At 40.3% G+C, this 12,977-nt stretch overlaps 2 protein-coding genes across 2 annotated transcripts; one reads left to right on the top strand and one right to left on the bottom strand.

Annotated features, from left to right (window-relative positions):
• The first annotated feature begins 1,607 nt into the window (after positions 1 to 1,607).
• MRLK (meristematic receptor-like kinase) lies at positions 1,608 to 4,675 on the top strand. Its single transcript, XM_068474921.2, has 2 exons — positions 1,608 to 3,759; positions 3,870 to 4,675. Exons 1-2 carry the CDS (start codon positions 1,908 to 1,910, stop codon positions 4,484 to 4,486), a joined length of 2,469 nt encoding a protein of 822 aa, XP_068331022.2. The 5' UTR covers positions 1,608 to 1,907; the 3' UTR covers positions 4,487 to 4,675.
• A 1,745-nt stretch (positions 4,676 to 6,420) lies between these two features.
• Positions 6,421 to 9,846, bottom strand: LOC137734882 (sorting nexin 2B). The gene is made up of 5 exons (XM_068474195.2): positions 8,626 to 9,846; positions 8,120 to 8,329; positions 7,740 to 8,000; positions 6,750 to 6,836; positions 6,421 to 6,623 (listed from the first exon to the last, which is right to left on the bottom strand). The coding sequence occupies exons 1-5, from the start codon at positions 9,598 to 9,600 to the stop codon at positions 6,543 to 6,545; spliced, it is 1,614 nt and encodes a 537-aa protein (XP_068330296.2). The 5' UTR covers positions 9,601 to 9,846; the 3' UTR covers positions 6,421 to 6,542.
• Between the last annotated feature and the right edge of the window lie 3,131 nt (positions 9,847 to 12,977).

Raw genomic sequence — 12,977 nt, 5'->3', positions numbered from 1 at the left:
GAATACCCAATATCTCCATTATGTGGCATGTTGCTATTGGCCGATGAGCTCAGGCCCAAGCCCTCAAATGTTCAAAACCAAGATTTTGTTTTCCAATTGAGTTCCAACGTGAACGATGAAATGAAAGGTAATGAACCCCTTTCTTCATCTTCCTCTTTCATCACCTTCTTATATCAGTTACGTGGGGTCTTAAAAATCGAGTCTGAATCCTCTTTGTGAGGATCCTGAGAATTCATAAATCGTATCCGTTCATTGTACATTGTGAGGTTATAAATTGTTTTAAATATTTTTACTTAAAAATAAACAAAAACAGTACTTGACAAAAAATGATAACATGATGTACGATGAACGAACACGATTCACGGATCTCTAAGATCCTCACCAAAAGGATCTGGAAGGATCCTGTGGGTTAAAAATCCAAGCTAACCATTCGATCCAGCTATCACCTAAAGTTTTCTTGTGCTTTTTGTTAAAAAACAAAAAAGAAAAGAAAAAAAATAAGAGATATTATTATGTACGACGGCTATGGTCACCCACCCACGTTATAAGTCCGCTCAAGGTACACACAAAGGAAACCTCTTGCAGTCGGCTCAACCAAAATAGGTACGCATAGACTTGAATGCATGAAATATGAGACATAGCATGCATTGATGTATCTAAGAAAGGTTACAAGTTGTACACAATTATGTACATACGTCACATTTACAAAGTTATATACGACTTGTAGGTGAAGGAATTCTCTCAACATATAAGGCACCATCCATCCATAATAGTTATATCATTATACAAACGATAGTAAGAGATGAAAAATTAAATTTAAGACCTCAAATGCATTAACAAACGCATTATCACTTGAGCTTAAAGCTTTTTGCACCACCGTCCTATAATTTTAGTAACAAACTCGGGGATAAGGGCAAAACAGTCCTTTGACAAAAAAAGGACAAAAGAAGCTGCCGGATGCAGTACTGTACTAGTTCCTGCAGGGTTTTCACCTGGCGATGTTTAAATGGCGGGACCCGCCAGAAGGAAAGATAGCCGTTGAGGAGGGAGGAGGAGCCATCCAAACTTCGAAGCAATAAAAAAGACCCGAACTTCAACAAGTTCAATTCAACCTTCCCACCTCCTCCTCCATCCACGAGATCATCGAGATGTTCAAATCATTATACAAACATATATATATATATATATAAGAGAAATATAAAAACCCTAGCCGGATGAGGATCCTTTTGGATTTTCTTTGTAAAGATGCTAAAGATTCTTACATCTTAATCGTTCATCGTATATCGTGCGATCAGTTTTATGTGATATCCACACATCTCATTTTACTTTTCACACATCCTTGATAATTTCTGTCCGTTGATCTTCTTCAATTTATCTAATCCGACAGCCGAAAATTAAAAAGGTGTGTAAGAAGTAAAATATAGTATGTGGATATCACACCTCTTAATTTTAAATATAAAAAATTCAAATAATTTCTAATTATACGATGTACAATGAATGAATAAGATGTGAAGATTTTTAATATTTCCACCGTTTGAATCCGGATGGGATCCAAATCCACCCTAGCCAATGCCATTTACGAATTCAGCAATCGAAACTAGCCGTTAGGCTTTCTGTAAGGAAGAGAGCGTATGCCACCCACATGAATTGTCTCTCCACCGAATACAAACAGCAACTCTCTCTCTCTCTCTCTCTCTCTCTCTCTCTCTCTCTAAAACTCTGAGAATCCTCACGTGCCCTGTCTTAGTCGTCTCTAAAACACATAGCTCTAGGATCTCAGTCCTCCCAATCCCACCAACTTCTTTTTCTCTTGTTCCATTCCCTCCCTCCCTCTCTTATCACTCTCACTTTCTCTCTCTAGAATCAAGCATAAACAGTTCGCCATTGTTGGTGCTCTGTTTCTGACCATGGACAGCAAAGGTCAGAACTTTCCCGCATTTTCCGACTACCCATCTCAAAATTGGAGCCGGATTTCCCACAAGAAGAAGGAAAAATGGAAGTTTCTTCCTCTCCAACCCAAATGCGCCCACTTCCTCCTCTTTCTCCACCTCCTCCTCTCCTTCTTCCACCCGGCCAGGCCCGAAATCTGGGACGGCGTCATTGTCACGGCGGCGGACTACCAATCCCTCCAAGCAATCAAGCACGAGCTCGACGACCCAAAGGGGTTCTTAAGGAGCTGGAACGACAGCGGTTACGGAGCCTGCTCCGGCGGATGGGCCGGAATCAAGTGCGCTCAGGGGCAGGTGATTGTGCTCCAGCTTCCCTGGAGGGGGTTAGGTGGCAGAATCTCCGAGAAAATCGGACTGCTCCAGGCGCTGAGGAAGCTGAGCCTCCATGACAACCAGATTGAAGGGCCAATCCCTCAATCTTTAGGTTACCTTCCAAGCCTCAGAGGAGTTCAATTATTTAACAATAAGCTTTCGGGTTCAATCCCAATTTCTTTAGGGTTTAGTCCTCTGCTCCAAACCCTTGATCTTAGCAACAATTTGCTCATTGATAAAATCCCAGGCAGCATTTTTAACTCCACCAAACTTTATAGGCTCAATCTGAGCTTCAATTCGCTTTCGGGTTCTATCCCGGGTAGTATCTCCCGCTCATATTCCCTCACATTCCTTGCTTTCCACCACAACAATTTATCCGGCTCAATGCCGAGCTCTTTAGGCCAGTTGAATGAGCTTCAAGAGCTTGAACTTGGAAATAACCAGTTCAATGGAGCTATACCGAATGAAATAGGGCGGCTTTCGAGAGTTAGAATGTTAGATTTTTCCAACAATGCCATCAATGGAAGCTTGCCTTCTAGCTTCTCCAATCTCTCCTCGCTAATCCAGCTGAATTTAGAAGGAAACAACATCGAAGGCGAAATCCCGGAAAGTCTTGGAAGTTTGAAAAACCTTTCTGTTCTTAACTTGAGGAAGAACAAATTGCAGGGTCCAATTCCTGCAGCTCTTGGCAACATTTCGACGCTTACCCGCCTCGATTTGTCGCTCAATAATGTCAGTGGTGAAATTCCAGCTTCTCTTGCTGGTTTATCACATCTTGTTTTCCTCAATGTTTCTTACAACAACCTCTCTGGTGCTGTCCCCGCTACTCTCTCCCAGAAGTTCAATTCGAGCTCCTTCGTCGGGAATGTTCAGCTGTGCGGGTACAGTGCTTCAACTCCATGCCCTTCCAAGGCACCGTCTCAGAGTGTCCCGGCTCCAGGCCCGGAGACTGCGAAGCGCCGCCGCAGACTTGGTACCAAAGACAAAATTCTTATAGCAGCAGGAGTTCTTTTGTTAGTGTTGTTTGTACTCTGTTGCATTCTGCTCTGCTGTTTGATAAGAAAAAGAGCTGCATCGAAAGGCAAGGATGGCACAGGCGCAGCAAGGGCTGGAGCTGCGAGGACCGAAAAGGGTGTTCCGGCCATTGGGGGAGAAGCTGAATCCGGAGGAGATGCTGGAGGAAAACTGGTACATTTTGACGGGCCAACGGCTTTCACAGCGGATGATCTTTTGTGCGCAACGGCAGAGATTATGGGGAAAAGCACCTTTGGGACTGTGTACAAGGCGACATTGGAGGATGGGAGTGAAGTTGCAGTGAAGAGATTGAGAGAAAAGATTACGAAAAGCCAGAGGGAATTCGAGACGGAAGTGAATGTGCTTGGGAAAATCAGGCACCCGAATCTTCTGGCTCTGAGGGCTTATTACTTGGGACCTAAGGGAGAAAAGCTTCTGGTTTTCGATTACATGCCGAGAGGGAGTCTTGCAGCATTTCTCCATGGTAAGCACGATGCAAACGATTTCGCATACTATGTTTTGCCTCGATTTCAATTTTGGTTTACCGTATTTTTGTGTTTGTCAATCTGATCACTGTGGTTGGTTCCGTTGCAGCTCGAGGACCGGATACTTCAATTGATTGGCCAACAAGAATGGGAATAGCAAAGGGCATGGCAAGAGGTCTCTCCTACCTCCACGCCAATGAGAACATTATCCATGGCAACCTCACATCCAGCAACATCCTGCTTGATGAGCAGACGAATGCCAAGATCTCAGATTACGGCCTCTCCCGCCTCATGACGGCCGCTGCCAATTCCAACGTGATTGCAACCTCCGGAGCACTAGGGTACCGAGCCCCGGAGCTCTCAAAGCTCAAGAAGGCCAACACGAAAACTGATGTTTACAGCCTTGGGGTGATCATATTGGAACTCCTAACAGGGAAGTCTCCTGGAGAGCCGATGAACGGTTTGGATTTGCCTCAGTGGGTTGCTTCCATTGTGAAGGAGGAGTGGACCAACGAAGTTTTCGACTTGGAACTGATGAGGGACGCGTCTATCATCGGTGACGAGCTGCTAAACACACTGAAACTAGCTCTGCATTGTGTTGATCCTTCGCCATCGGCAAGGCCAGAAGTTCAACAGGTTCTGCAGCAGCTAGAAGAGATCAGACCCGAAACAGCCGCCAGTTCCGGCGACGACGGAGCTGAAGCCCCTTCAGCAAGTGATGAGTGAAAGCGGGTTTCAGAAAAAGGGGTTCGGTAGCTAGTCCAAGATTCTTTCATTCTTTAATATTAGTTTTGGTTTTGTTACACTTCATCAGTGTCTGTAGATACAGTTTTTCTCTCTCGATTAAATTAAGAGTTGCGATTTTGTTGATCGTTCTAATTCTATTGGCCAATGAAAGTTATCTTTGGTTTCGAACTTGTCATTTCCGAGATTTGAATTTTGAGACATCTCATCTACAAGTGAAGATGAATGTTATTAGACTAATAGTAAGTGACAATGCATACTAAAGTATCATTTAAAAATACAAGATTTAATTAGTCATTTGTGGAACTGCATATGAACCGTAGGTGCAGTCTAGTTTATCGACGACATATTAGCAATCATCGAAAATGATAATACTTGCATTCTCCTCTTGGGAGGATGAGCTCACTCATTCTTGCTAATAACGTATTTTGATCCTATAAAGTTTATAATCGGAACCGTTCAATTTCTTGACCTTTATTTAAAGATCAAGCCTACAAAATATCATTTCAAATGGAGATCATTTAGTCATTCAAATGTATAGAATAAATCAACAATATAAGTATCAAGTAATATATTCAAAATGAATTGTCTATACATTTGAATTATTAAACGATCTCAAACGTAACTGATCTTTTAGATAATTTGATATTCGAATGAAGATTAATAAATTAAATAGTTCTGATCGTTGATTTGATCAAAATACGTCATTTACAAATGAAAAACCTGTGGATCCCATATTGGAGGATAGAAGTATTATCCCATCGAAAATTGTACATCTCACCAAACGACAGAGTTACCCTCAAAAGCCAACTTAGAGTGAGAACAAAGGGATACATACGGTTTGCTAAAGTTTCACATCGAATTGATCAAATTAATTAGTACTTTAATAATTAATGTCTTAATCACATTAAGCCTCTGTTTGTTCTTACTTATCCGCTATGATGCTGTGTTCGATACTTTCAATGCAAGAAATCAGACCCCTCTATCAAGATATTCATGTGAGTTATATTTTACATTCAATGATACTTGACTACTCAAAGATGAGTAGGAATTCAAACTCAAAATTTTTAGTGTTTTAATCGTGGAGCTTTGTGCTTATGATTAGAATCATTCATACTATGAATCAGATTGTAAGGATCATCTTTGCAAAAAATAAATTAAAACTAAGATTGTTTAATCAATCTATTGTAGCAAATACATAGACGATTCGTAATGCTTTTACCAATATCGTTCATTTGTTTTTAAATAGTTTGATGATTAAACAACCTTAGTTTTAATTGATTTTTTACAGAGGCAATCTTTATATGATGATTTATAATATAAATAGTTCTGATTATAAACACGAAGTTCTATAAATTAACAACAAACAATTTTGAGAAAATTTAAGTATGAATTTCTACTCATTTTTTCGTATCCAAATATTATTCTTTTACATTAACGACATTTACCCACCGGTAACCATTTTGTTATTTTACATCACAAATGAGTATCCATCTCATCATCAATATGTTAGAATTCTCTCGTGACATGATGAGAGAGATATTAATAACGTGATCTACACCCAAGCATATATTATACTATTGAAAGTTAAAATAGCCTTCTGAAGCCTATTTTTGGTTGGTTAGAATGACCTAAGCCGTCTTTATCATATTCGTGTCACTATCGTGTCAAATATATTATCTTAACAGATTCTTTACAAATATTTGATAACAATTTGAATTGTTAACGGGGTCGTGTTGTTTAGTGTTGGGTTAACGAGTCAGGCAAGAAATTACCATGCCTAATGTGACCTAGCAAACGGATCGTGTTTGTGTCGTATGTTATCTTATCAAGTGACTCAACAACGATCCGACTTGTTTATGGGTTGGCCCGAAACATACTATTTTTGTATCGTTTTGTGTAGTGTTAACGAGTCGTGCAAAAAAATGTCAGGTCCGTATTGGGGTATATCACAAATGAGATGTAAGTAGTGTACATGCACGAAATAAAGAGACAGCAGAATGAGAAGCTAAACATGAAAATTTTACAGCCAAAAATGTCAGCTGCCATCTTTAACATACCCGCCTGTTTCTTCCGCAAGCTTCTCCCAAGCATTCGCCATCTTTTCCGCATATCCTGCCTGTTGGATGTGAAGAACATACCATAATTATTATTCAAGGACTTACAAAATGAAGTCGGGATGCCATTTGAAGCGAAGGTTTTACAAGCGTGCGAACAACAAAATGCGGTTTAGGGCTGAAAGTACCTGGTTAAGAACAAACCCTCGTAGCATGCCCATGAAGTCCTCGTGCCTCTCTCTGTCGAGCCTTTCGAGCTCACTCCTGTTATTTTCCTGCATACAGATTCACCAACAATCATGCTTGGAGTTCGTACTCAAACACATCATGTATAAAATGAGATCTTACTTCTTCCAATCAAATTAGAACTCTTAGTTTGGCATTGTGAATAATCAAAACGGGAACCGAAACAAATATGCTTGACCAAAGGAGTCGCATTCTAGTATTAGTAATCGAATGATTAGATAAAGAATATTCAGCAGTGCGAGCGCATGCCTTAGATAACACACAAAGATAAACGTGAACCAAAAGACAGCACGAACGAATGTTAAATAAAAATTGGTTGCCAGAAACCAGAAGCAACACAAATATTTTCATGTTAGTTCAGTAAGAATGGAGAACCGTCAGGTGCGCATGCACAAAAGCAATTTATACATGATGGTGTATCTTGCCAAAAGAAGAATAACAGCTCCATCTGATAACTATCTTATCTTGTTGATTAGTCCTTAGGTTTTCTTGTTGCTTTGGTAATCAAATATTCTAGAATAGTTATTCTTTGTTGCTTCCTTTCTCGGCAAGTACTTCGGCCCTTGGTGGATTCAAGGATTCTCTTTGGTTGTTGAAGTAACCTACCGACCCTTCCTCGCTCCCCTATGGTTTCTGTTCTGTGTCAGTTGGTAATGGTATTGACAAGATTTCAAAATTTGAAACGCTAGTGCAAATATATTGAGATGAAACTCAGAATAACAGCTCCCTAGGGTATACTAGGACAGTCATAGCTATACTTAACCAGACTGGTGAAAATTAACAAAATTTACAACCGTGCATATACTGTTTGCAGATTTTTAGGTCATAACAAGGAAGCGAGGATATAGAGGATGCTATTTATGATTAAAATGAATCTCGAAACCAAGGATACAAACCGAATAGCCTAAGTTCTAGATGGCTTAAGATGTTACCTTGATTCGTTCATACTCTCTGACTGCACAGGATTTAGCATCCTCGCTAATTTTTAAAGTTTCTTTAAGCTCCTCTATTTTCCGCATCCTGGACCTGTCACCACCAAATATTTTGGATGCTGCAGCTTCAAGCTTCTCAATCCTGGACTGCAACGAAACTAATTCTGATGAAAGAGTCTGAACCGTCAGTAAAGCACTTGATCTGTCTGAAAATGCACTATTGACTGCTAGCATTACTCCAAGATATTCATGAAGTTTGTCCTGCAATAAACATGTAAAATTAGGCTTAAGATAACACGACAGAGATTATCCTCTTATGAAGGATCAAATATGACTCGTTTTCCACAAATTTAATGTCTAGGATAGCTTGTGTAAGTTACCAAATGTTTGACCGTTTGCGAATTTAACTCCCGGTACAATCGACTAGCTTTAACAGAAGCAGTAGCCACATTTTTCATGTCATTGGCTCGTATTGTTTGAGACTCGAACATGGCTCCCTCCGTCTCAAGCTTGGTCAGCTTCACAAACGCCAACCCCAATTCTCCCATAGTCTCTCCCATGTCCTGCTGAGCTTTTACTAGTGATTCAGCCTGCAAACCATCCAGCTCAATAAGTTCTAAGTAACCGAAAACCTCGCCAATTCTTCTCTACTGTATACTAAGTTGCCAAGTTTAGAGCAGACAATGCTAACAGAAATGGTAAAGCTTTTAACTTCGAAATCCCGCAACTGATCCTAATGGCGCCGCAAGGTTTCTTTCATCATAAGATCATCATGATCACACTAGTCTATCATAATAATTGGCTAACATTTGGATTTGAACACACAAATACGTTGAATCTTACCAACAAACATAAATGCACGGCATTTCAAAATTAGTAACAATACCTGCTGAGACAAATTGCTAAGCTGCTGCTCAAACTCCGCCACCTTCTCCTTCCTCTCCAAAAACTCCTTATCATCCTCAACCGCCGTCGGCTTCACGCCTCCCCAATCGTTCACCACCGACTGCTTCAGCTCCCTGAAGATCCTCAGCAAGTCCCTGCCGCCCTTGGCCGGCTGCGCGGCCTCATTCACATCCGTCACAGCCGTCGCCTCGCCCGTTAACTGCCTCGGCAGCCTCACTGCTCCGTCGAGCATCCGCGACGCCATGTCCACGCTCCTCGTCAGCGGCAGCTTCCCCTTCACCACCAAAAACAACCTCAGCTCCTCGCTCTTCTTGATCGTCGGATGCACCGCGAGCTTGTTCAGGTACTTCGCCAATGCCACCCTCCGCAGCTCCACGAATTGCTCGATTTGCATCACCTGGCTATCCACCACGCTCTTATCGGGTCGGATCGGGATGAAGAACCCGCGAAACGATTCAGATAGCCGGTCCGCCAGCGTCACCACGTCCTTGAACCGCCTCCGGACGGTGAACTCGGATCCGGGCCCGCCGTACTCGGGCATGTTGGTCCGGGTGGTGATCAGGTACGTGTAGTACGAGGTCCCGCCGGGAACAAGCGAATTGGAGAGCTCGAGCTCTTTCTGAGGGTCCGTGACCCATATCTTGAGAAATTCGGATCTTGTCGGAGACTCCGATTGATAAGAGGAGGGCTTGGGGCAGTCGTGGCCGTTGGATGAGGAGGAATCGAACGACGTGAAGATGGCGTCGGCGTAAGACGGGGGTTCAAGGATGGAATTGAAGCCTTGCGAGGAGGTGGCTGGTGTCGCGGTGGCGGAGTGGCGGTCTACGGAGGTGGACGCGGAGGGAGAGGATTGGCCGTTGGATGAGGGTGGCTCGTCGAGGACGAGAGATTCCATGTCGTCTTGGGATGCGTGGAGGTCGGCCTCCTGGTCGCCGTGGTTTTCCTGCCTCATCATTTTTCCCTCTTTCTTTTGCCGGGAAATTAAAGATTAATATTTAAATAAATGATAAATGGAAGCAGGGTTTGGGCGGAGGAGGAGAAGAAGAGGGAGGAGATGGGTGGTGGGTGGTGGTGGAGGAGCAGTGCTGCATCTGAAACCGGGGATTAGACGGCAAGGAAGGTAGTGAGTAGCGAGTTGAGTGACTCGGGCGGGCCAATGGGCAACCTCTTTTGCGTACGTGGTGGTTATGACGCTGCTTCCGCCACATAGGCTGCCACGTGTTAACGTCAATGCTTGAGAAGTTGGGCTTTGATTGGGCTTCTGTTAAGAGGCCCAAGTAGGCCTGAAGTTTAAGATTTGCCGGTTGCCGGCTTGTCGACAGGCAATTGGATCGGGCCAGGTGGTTGGGCAGGAACTGAAGCTTTTGTCGGGGTTTGGGCATGCAAGATTCGACTTAACGAGGACCCAATCTGCGTTTTATGTTTGGGTCAATACAAGTTAAGAAGAACGGAAAGAATAGTTTTATATTAGGAAGTTTTAACGAAAAATTCACAGTATTGTTTATTTGAACGAAAAATCACATTTTTACACTAAAAAGTCAAATCTGGTACTATTCACTTTACCCTTTATTTTGTCCTTATCATTAAAACTCAAAATTTTCAAGCTATTTTCATTAGTTTCCTTTTTACATTATACCGAGATATTTAAAAGTAGTAGGTTAACACTTTTAATTGTACCAAGATATTTTGAGATGTTTTAGAGCATCTTCAAAGGAGATGTCAAATTTTAAATATCAAAATGATAGTTGATAGCTTATGTGGCAATTTGACATTATGTACAATATTTTGCTCCACCCGATATGTTAAATAATAATGTCATTTAATAAACTTTTTATCTTTTTGTGGAGTCCAATAATTAAGCCAACCAATCAAATATTTCAAAAACATAACAACACTTATTATATATTATATTAATCTATTAAAAATCATTTAATGAATTTGACATCTGCTGTCAAATTTGACAACAAAAGGCTTTGCCTTCAAATGACTTAGCGCCACATAAGAAATTGAAGGCTCAGTTGGAGAGAGTTTGCTGCCATTTTTTTACTATTGTATGCCTACATGATAATTTTGACATCTCCTTTAAAGAAGCTCTTAGAGCTCTAATGAGAGCTATCACTTATCATTATTGTTGAGTTTATGTGGTTAAATTGAAGACAATATTAACGTATGATTGAACTTAGTAATTTATACTTACAAAGTCTGTTCGACAACATGAATAATCGGTTGCCAGACCATACTATTATGATTTACTTGACGAGGCCCTGATTGGAACTCTATTTTTTGGTGTTCCCATTTTTTGATGTTGTTTTACCTTGGAGAAAAAGAAAATAAGCACTTTCTCTTTTTAGTCTTTATTTACGTAACTGCTAGTAAGGTTGTGTATTTACCACATACTTCTTTAAAATTGTTCGTATGTGTTTTGTTTCAAATCTTTTCACATTTTGTACAATATTTTAGTATTCAAATTCTGTCTATTGTAAGTTATCACGTTATGTGTCTTTGCTTCTCATAGATTTTTAAAAACTCGTTATTAGTTTTAAGGAAGTACATATTTGCAGTTCAAATTGCAGATTTACCTGAAGAGGTATATAATCGAATCACAAAAAGATAGAGGATTAGTCTTTGATGGATTTTATTCCATGGAACGAACTATGAAAAAGAAAGGAAGTATCCTACACGTCATTTAGGGCGTGACAAGCTTCCAAAGGCCCTTTTTAGGGTCAGGCACTAACGACAATATTAGAATTGTAATTAACTTCACACCCACCTACAACTACCGATGAAAACGATCGAAAACCCAAGTAAAGAAGCAGATAAAAAAATAATTTATTAAATTAAGAAAAATAATGTGGGAGGTTCCGGGTTCGATGCTCAAGGCTGGTGAGTCTGCTTGATTATGGTCACGGGCAGGGTCTCCATAGCATCTCCGGGTTTAGAAGGGATAGATAACCGTGACTTGTCATCAATTGTCCCTTTTTTTTTAAAAAGGAAAAAGGAAAAAAACACTATCCATACACTTTTTTTTACCTTCTACTTTCTCAATTTTCGATCGTCGAATTGAATAATTTGAACGTGATGAAAAAACGAAATTAACAGAAAATATGTGAAATGTAAAAAGATGTTCCACCATATCGTGGACAAGTTTGACAAGGAACTTGTGGTTTGTTTGCATATTACGAATTTCAATATTGTACTTTATGATGTTGTCGTCAAATGAAGATTCTGAATATAAAAGTCAATATATAACAAACTCAACCAACTATGTGTTAATTGCTATCATATAATATTGTTCACCTATCTAATTCAATTATCTAACACCTTCCCTCCCCTCCCCTCCCCTCCCCTCCCCTCCCTCCCTCTCTGACCGAGTTTCTGGTGTGTAGACATGAATGACATGCTTCCATTCAAAGTGACGACCAACGGAATTTTCATCTTGTCTGGTCGATTTGGCTTTGTCAATAATTATCACTTCCAAACTTGCATGTACTCATTTGAATACTCTACAAGTAAGAAAAAAAAATTACCTATAAGGGAGTGAGGGAACATTTGTTAATGTTTTAACAGCGCTCGTCACATGATAGTGCGGTAGAAGTAATTATTCCATAGCACGATATATATCCTCGCATGTCTTCGACTAGGTTTGAGAAATGTTGTACATTAATACAAAGTGACATGCCTGTTATGATGACATTGATTATATATAATTAATAACCAATCACATACGTGATAAATATGAGAGACTCGTTGATATACAATTAATGATAATATCTCTTACATCTCTATACAATTAGTAAAAGGAAGATAGCCTTACATCTTATTTTTGGCCTACAAGCTAAAGCACTAGAGTTGAAAAGACAAATCAAAATGTTATAGCCAAACCAGGCATTGCTAAATATCTTCTGATTTTGAGATGCTATGGTTCCCATTCTTGGCTTAGAGACAACCCTAACAATTAACATGTAAATAATTATTAAATTTTCTGTTTTAAATATCTCTCTCTCTGTAACTGAATTGTTCTTAGACCCAATCAACATCTGGATGCATTGTAAAGCATGCAACACATGCCACCTAATTGTAGAGAGATGACTTAATTAATCTACTCATTCTCCCTTCAAACGGCAAACTTGAGAGTTGATCTTGCTTTTTTTTTTCTTTTTCTTTTTTTTTTCTTTCCAAAAGATAGGGCAGTGGCTTCGTCACGTCAATTCATTTTTTCGAAGTCGAGAAGAGTCACAGAGACATTTCAGCCCTCTCTAACCAATATCATGCGATTCATCAGTGTCAGGTCTCAAACCCAGAACATACTGTATAAAATATGGGTTTAGAATT

Source organism: Pyrus communis, chromosome 7 (genome assembly GCF_041283825.1).
Source record: "Pyrus communis isolate YQ-2024b chromosome 7, ASM4128382v1, whole genome shotgun sequence".
NCBI lineage: Eukaryota > Viridiplantae > Streptophyta > Magnoliopsida > Rosales > Rosaceae > Pyrus > Pyrus communis.
The sequence above is the reverse complement of the archived record's forward strand: the minus strand, read 5'-3'. Positions and strand labels throughout refer to the sequence as shown.